We start from the raw sequence: 8,023 nt of genomic DNA on the forward strand, positions 1-8,023 counted from the left end.
AACACAACCAGCCACATATTAAGATTCTATACCTTTCAGTTCTTCTTCAAAAGTCGTTTTAAGTATTTGACACGTTTGACCCCTGTGACCTTGAAAATGGGTAAAGGTCATTTGCGTTCTCAAACTTTGTTGGGCTCTTACCAACATAGCTACCAGCAACATATTAAGATTTCATACCTGTAACTTCTTCAGAAGAAGTCGTTTTAAGTATTTGACACTTTTGACCAATGTGACCTTGAAAGTAGGTCAAGGTCATTTTTGTTCTCGAACTTTGTTAGGCTCTAACCAAAGAAGCAACCAGCCACATATTAAAGATTATATACCTTTCAGTTCTTCAGAAGAAGTTGTTTTAAGTATTTGACACTTTTGATCCCTTTGACCTTGAAAGTAGGTCAAGGTCATTTTCGTTCTTAAACTTTCTTGGGCTCTTACCAATGAAGCTATCACCTACATATCATGACTCTAGGCCTGTCCATTCTTCAGAAGAAGTAGTTCAAAGGAAATGTTGCTGGACGGACGGACGCCAACGGGACGGACAGACGACAGAAGCTTTGCCATGGCATAAGTTCACTAGCCCTTCGGGCAGGTGAGCTTAAAATTAATTGTCTGATCAAGAAAACTTCCAAATTCATGCATCAGGAAAGAAAATTCCAGGATCTTTCATAACGCTCTGAAGTATTAAATTAGCAAAATATTTGATAATTAATGGACTTCATTTCTATGCTTTGTAAGAACATGGGCAAAAATGCATTTTAAATGCAGAAACTTTTGATTATGTATGATGCTCAAAAGTTGCATCTGTAAAATATCCCTGATAAGTACATTTGTGGTCTGCTATCCATCTTAGGCCTATCATTACCATTGATGTACACTCATTATTAAGGACTTGCCCACTGGCAGATTCTAAACAGCTCTGGTTATATTTTCATAGCAATTTAGCCCTAGACATCAGACTAGTGGAATTGTAACCTCCTGTTCATCATGCTTGAAACTTCTGAGCCTGAAACTTAACAATTTCTTCTTCTGTTAATGTTACTTTTTGTATACACAAACCTGTATTGACCTCAATAAATGGCTGTAACTAATCAGTTATAATAATTTACCTCCACATAATAAACCTCGTCTTTTGTTGCTATGCTGGCTGTCATGATCTCACCATCCCAGAGAACATGTGCAGAGGAGTCCGGGTCATCTGAACCATATCAATATAAATAAACTACTCATAATATCATACTACCTTGCTGTCACAAGAACATCCTTTCTAAAAGAGTTCTACATTAAGTCATGTGAAAAACCGTATAAGCACATAAGTTGCATTTGTTTAATTAATTTATAAAATAGATAAAAAGCTGCATTAACTGCTAACACCTTGACAGGTTTTTTTTTATTTTAATGGGTTTTTTTTAAGATACCTAATATGGTAAATATGTAATATTTACAATTATAGACGTTTGTTGAGGTGAATATGTGACTGACGCAAAGTCGAGGTTAATATCACTTTCTCAGGTCCATATTACCAAATATTCACATATTCACTGAAATCAAGTCTTTAATTGCTATACATGTACCGGTACATGTATTAGTTTTTAAATGAAGTTTTAACCTTTGAAAAAGGAGAAAATGTATGAAAATTTGCGGGGTTAAGTATTGCATTTGGGAGAAAGCTTTGCGATGTCACATTTGAATTGACATCATAAATTGAAAATCAACCATTATTTTCTTCAAATATGTAGTGAGACAGAGACAATATAACAAATCAACAACTTTCATGTCACTATGATCCAGCCAATGAGAACGCAGGAAAAATGTGTATCATCTAATATTATATATGTAACATAAATAAAGTATATTTCTCTCATTTCTCTGTGTGTAAGCTAGAGCTGACCAGGGTAAGAAAGGGGTGTAGGAAATTTCTATCTTACACCCCATTTCAGGTGACGTGATGTCACAATGGAGATATTTTAATCTAAATTTTATAGGCCCTTTTTGAATAAAAATCAAGCTGAGGAGAGGAAGGGCCGACAAAAAAAATATTGTACAAACAAAGTAAGAAACCGAACTGATCATAAAGTCATACAGGGTTTCCCAAAAGTACTGGACTGTCCGGTTTGATTTGGATTTGCTTTGTTTAACGTCCTATTAACAGCTAAGGTCATTTAAGGACTTTATTGGACTGTCTGACAAATCTGGTGAAAATCTGTTTGGTCAAGTATTATCTACCCAGATGTCCGATCGTCATTGTATTGAAATGTTAGTTATAATTTCTTTGTTGGTAAATGTGTTTGGTTCAATACATACATCGATACAATAGTGTGGAGTTGTATACTCAGTATCTTATACTGATGAAAAGATTGGTCATATAAAATCTTATTTGTTCCTATGAAAGTCTAGTAACTGTCTAACCGAATGTCCTGTGACAGTGGAAAGTTTTTTGCGAACACTGGTAATAAACCTTCATTCTTAACAGAAATCTTTATCATACATACCATAAAGCTTCCCAGATAGAAATTTTCTCCTGTCAACAGAGAAAGACTCCTTGCTCTCCCCATTAATTGCGGTTGCTTTGAAGTCTGAACTCAATACAGAAGACTGCTTCAATGCTAGGTGGAAATCTCTGAAAACACCAAACACATCAGATCATCTACAAAGATAAGACTGAAATGTTATGACAGCACTGCAAATTGCTAATATGAGAGTCCAATAAAAATGTCCTCACCCCCACCCCCCTTATTTTTTTGGCATAATTATCCTTTAGAACAAGAAATTAGCTTGGTATATATATATATGGCATTATGTAGGTATTGTGTTATAAATTTTAGTTATTCTATATTGTTTCCAAATATCTTATTTAAAATCTAATTTTACATATATCCAAATTCATTGTCAGATTTATCCTAGTTCACTCTACCCCAGTGCCCCCTGTTTTAAGGCCACCCCACAGCCTTGCCCTTTATTTATACAACAGTTCTTCCATTGGGCCTGCCCATCTGCCCCATGGGTTGGTTGGTTGGTTGATGGGTTTATAGACTACGCTTCATTGGCATACCCGTGTTCGGTCGTCTTGAAGGGGTAAGACTCCAGCTTACCGGGCCCTCGAAGATTCAAAACCACCTTGCCCATCCAGGTCACGCCCTAAGGTCGGTCAGCTCCTTAGATGCCGATAGGCTGTCGCAGCTACATACAGCACGCATACGGGAACACGTGAAACACATCCTTTAAGCAGCTTCACTGCCCCATGGGGGACCAATACCCTTTATGTACATAACACAGACTCCCCTTAGCACAGAGACGCTCCATAAACATCTCCTCTGTTAGTCTGTACTAATCATAAGTCTTTTAAAGAAAAGCTGACAGATTGATGCTTACCTGCCCATTGTGTTGAACCAGATTTCTTTCATGTCAAATCCTGGTTTGTTATCAGCGCTTCGCCGAACACGCAACTTAATGTCAGTAGTTCGCATTGTCTCATAGTAGTGGAGCTTGTCAGCTATACCAGCTAAAAAATTAAATATAGAATGTATACATCTCTTTGAATGATATTGCAATTTGGCAACTCAAATCATCAAGGCAGCCAAATATATCTGTTATTCCAGGACCTCTATCTATACTTACTGTAATGGTTCTAATAATCACCTACCCCTCCACTTGTTGGGCAAAGTATCCAACAAAGATATTCTTTTCCGCTAAATTTTGAAGCTATCCCAAATATTGGTAGTTGTCATTTAAGTCAAAATGTTAGATTGATGCATCTGACAAAGTTCACTTTACAATATTTGCATTATGTCTGTGTTAACTGCCCATCCCCCTTGTGACAATGGTTTCAACGTAGCCCTGAAATTGTCATCATAGTTTCCGATAATTACTATTCATGGATTGATGCAGATTACGTAAAAATAAACTAACAAAACATAACAAAATGGATAAGTCCATCCTTTAAATGTCATAAATGCTAGCGACAGTTTTAAAATGGCATCGTTAGGAAGCCAATATACTTGGCTTTGTCTTAATAAAAGTGCAGAAGTCCCATGAAATAGACCAAACATAAAGTTAGACAAGCATTATGCATGCAGAAGCTCATAATTAGTTTTTTCTTTGCATAAAATGCATTTTCAGTGTACAAGTATGGATGCAATGCTGTGTACAGATCCCCAAATTCCGAAAAGACCATCAACACTAACTTGATCCCCCAAGGCCTAACTTCATGACATGTGTGGTTGTTAATTTCAATAATACCCAACCCACTTCTTTAGTGTTATCATTTGTTCTAATTGCCGGGCTGATATAAGAACCAGTATCGTACTTGTACTTACATCCCAAACTCACGCTGACTTTTTTCAGCTGATATATTGGGAGACTAATTTGCCAGAGTTGTTATTTAACATTCATTCATTCATTTGAATTTCCTTTAGGTCAGTGGTAGAGCGTCCGTCTAGGAAGTCTGGGATCGCGGGTTTGATCTGCAGTGGAAGCACACTACTCTCTTTCCTATAACAGATGGTGTCCGTAGCACTCCCTTTGCTGACAGGGAGTCAGGACCTGGGTTGTTGTGGTGTTCATTGGCAAACACATTTGAAAAGGGGGAGTAGTGTGGCAGATTTAAATGTATACATCAGATTATGATCGCCTTTTAGCTTCGCACTAGAAGGATTTTCCCTTAGGCTCAGTGTTAGAGCATCCGACAAGGAAGTCTGGAATCCTGGATAAGATCCCCAGTGAAAGCACACTACTCTCTTTTCTGTTACATATCTTACTATAATTGATGATTTGTCTATTGGATCTTACATTGATCATGAATGATGTGAACAAGAGGGACGCTACATAAAAGCAAATGGATTACCTTGCAATTAACTTCAACATTAGGATTATAATCTGTTATACTCTCTACAGGTATATATATATATGTCAGATCATGTTTTTATTAATTTTCAACAGAATAGAAATTGGGATACTAACATGGCACAGGCAGAATATTGTCATGTTCAGCCATGCATACAAAATCTAGCCTTACAACAAGTTTGTACTTCAGTACTATAGTATATATATATGGTAGTCATGCGTGACCATGATGGAAAAATGATAACAGCCTTAGTCAGCGACAATTTACATGTTTACTACTGAAATATATAGAGTCCGGAGGCATGCAATTAACACTATACAGTTCCAACGTTTTTTGTAGTATTAACTACATATTAGTCTGTAATTCAGATCAAAATGACAGCAAAACAGCACAGTGACAGTAAAAATCGACAATATTTAACTATGGTATGTCACTGGTATACCATACTCCAACAGTGTTAGAGATTTACACGGCCAGATACTTTTGACAGGCGCCATGTTGCAGTCGGCAAAGTCATATCCGATAGAAAAATAAGGCCGACCAGCGACCTCTTATGATAGGAGCATGGTATACCAGATCTAGTATATCAGTATTTGACCATCTTTTAAGTTAAACTAGATTATCATTTATGGGATTTGATTTTAGTGTGTATGCAAAAATAAAGAGCACATTTTTTTGTCCTTAAATGTGCTAACTTGGCTACAGTAAGGTTTATGGAAATCCAAACACTACTGAACACCTGAAGGTTGTCTGCTATTTATGGACGTTTGCTAAAAACGAATTTTTCCATTTTTATACATGTGCATGCCACGACCACGAAAATTTACATGAGACATCCTCAGTTAAATGGAACACAGCTTTGAGATAGGGCAATTGAAGAGAAATAGCAAAATGGGAGGAATGTATAGCTACTGCAACTTTCGTTTTGACAATGCGGAACCTTCTTCGTCGTCTGTTCTAAAGATCTGTTAAGTGTTGCTGAAATTTCCTTTAGTTAAGGGGGCAAACATATTAGTATCATATCAATTATGATTACTTACAACCCCACACAATGTGGTAATGGCATAATAGGACGATTATCCACAGTAAGGAGGTTAGTCTCTGCATTCTGTCAAAAATCCCAACTCTTTGGCCGCGCCTGACTCAACCGGATGTTTGGTTGTTTTGACCCTAATCGAGCATTTATCCATTCAGATTTGGGATGAGCAATATGTATTTTTATAAATAACACATATCTTATCATAATCACTTAACATAAATTTATTGGTGATTTTTTTTCAATAACACAACTTTTTAAATTTTGAAAATCGTTTCATAAGATATTCTTTTAAAGGATATAGAAATGCCACTTTGAATCCTTTTCCTGTTTTTACACGAGTTATCTCTCTTTATCTACTTCCGTCAAGATATAATTTTTGATTTTTTTTTTTTTTAAATCAATTCAAATTTTTTAGTCAAATGTGACATCGGGGCTTTATTTTTCCTTATGTTTATCTAGGTAAAACGCTAGATATATATCTTTTATCTTCTATATCTTTATTTGATCATTTATGTGCACATTGCGATAATTATCTGCTTGCTAAATAAATGTATAAAAGTGATTGTAAGCCTTTAGGTGTTTTTTCACAATTATAACTAATACTATTATCCATATGTTGTAAAGCGATTTAGAGTTATTTTGCAAATTATATAGGGCGCTATATAAATGTTGTATATTATTATTATTATTATAAGAACATTAATCGAATTTGCATGATACCTTAATTTACACGTTATTCATAGTATAATGACAATGAATTACAAAAGAAATCTAAACAAATAATTAAACAAACGAATAATTAAGTTAATAAAGCTAAAATTAAACATAATTTTTAAGAAATTTCAATAACAAAATACAAATGTAAATTCATTCAATGAAATGAATGAAATTCAAAGTTTTAAAGAATTTAAAGAAAACATTACCTTTTTAATCATTGTGGATTATACCATTAGCCATTTTAACTTATTTCAAATGCAAAAGAGTCCAACTATAGCCTACTATGTATGATTCCCAATTGGGTTGAAATGAGAATTTTACCCCTGACCTCACACTGCCCTTGCAGCTACAAGCTGACTAAATTACACTTCAATGGTGATACCAAAATATAAGAAAATAACATTTGAAGTTCCTTCAACACACTTGACCGTAACAGTAGCTTAAGGTCATTGAATGGGGTTGATTGTCAGCGACCTGTCGAGGTAGTTCAAGTGGTAGAGTATAGAATTCAGAGAGTCACGGGTTCGAACTCCTGAGTCTCGCCGTGCATTTTTCCATCTCCTGTTACATTTGGTTTCTATGACCAAACCCTTGTTTCAAGTAATAGGTGAATGCTTGACAAGGGGATACCTAGGCCTGAACATGGGTTGTAAATAGTGTTGTATTTGAGGGCAAAGACTTGGAAGAAGGAGTGAGGAATGTAATGAAACTGGACTGGGTCAACCGTCGGCGACCTGAGGTAGCTCAGGTGGTAGAACTAGAAAGTCTGTCTACAGTTCAGAGGGACACTGAGGTTCAAATACCAGTCTGCCCGTGCATTTTTCTGCTCCTGTTACAATTTTAATACATTCTATATAACTCTTTATCCCAGACAGTTATAGTTGTGGCAAGAATAAGTTGTACATATTGTTCTCGGATCGCTTCATAGATTTGTGATAGAGTGAATATTTTCGCATAAATAATTGAGCTTAATTGGTAGAGTAACAGACAGGGAAGCTGAGGGTTGCTGATTTGATCCCTGATTGAAGCGAATTGTTCTCTTCTTATAATGTCACAAACAGTGTCTGTAGCCCTCTATATGGTGACAGGAAGGTGTTGTGGTGTTTGAAGGTGAACACATTTAAAAAGGGAGGTGTAGTGTGGCAGGTTCTATTTGTACATATGCTCATGGTTTCCTTGTAGATTCAAGTTAAAGTGATCTTCTTTAGCTCAATGAGTAGAGAGGCAGATTGAGAAGCTTGATTCAAATCCAAATGAAAGCAACAAGGTAACTTTAGGTAAAATTTTGAGATACATGATATTTCTTCAGAACCTAGTTTCCAATCCATATACTAATAATACATGTAGAACTATTTCTAGAATTGTTTTTTAGTAAACTCCATCATGAAGTTGCAGGTAAGGGGTAAAAGAACTATATTTATCTGGGTGAA

General features: G+C 35.8%; 1 protein-coding gene across 4 annotated transcripts in view; it reads right to left on the reverse strand.

Annotated features, from left to right (window-relative positions):
• LOC110449224 (ADAM 17-like protease) overlaps positions 1–5,988 on the reverse strand; it is a 36,948-nt gene extending 30,960 nt beyond the window's left edge. For all 4 annotated transcript variants that reach the window (XM_021495945.1, XM_021495942.1, XM_021495944.1 and 1 more), the window contains exons 1-4: positions 5,878–5,988; positions 3,367–3,496; positions 2,487–2,614; positions 1,104–1,192 (exon numbers count right to left, since the gene is read on the reverse strand). In XM_021495945.1, the coding sequence (XP_021351620.1) occupies positions 1,104–1,192; positions 2,487–2,614; positions 3,367–3,496; positions 5,878–5,944 (414 nt within the window). In that variant the 5' untranslated portion in view covers positions 5,945–5,988. The remainder of the gene's footprint in view (positions 1–1,103; positions 1,193–2,486; positions 2,615–3,366; positions 3,497–5,877) is intronic.
• Between the last annotated feature and the right edge of the window lie 2,035 nt (positions 5,989–8,023).

The sequence above is a fragment of the Mizuhopecten yessoensis genome, unplaced genomic scaffold, assembly GCF_002113885.1.
Source record: "Mizuhopecten yessoensis strain PY_sf001 unplaced genomic scaffold, ASM211388v2 scaffold4535, whole genome shotgun sequence".
In the NCBI taxonomy this organism is placed as follows: domain Eukaryota; kingdom Metazoa; phylum Mollusca; class Bivalvia; order Pectinida; family Pectinidae; genus Mizuhopecten; species Mizuhopecten yessoensis.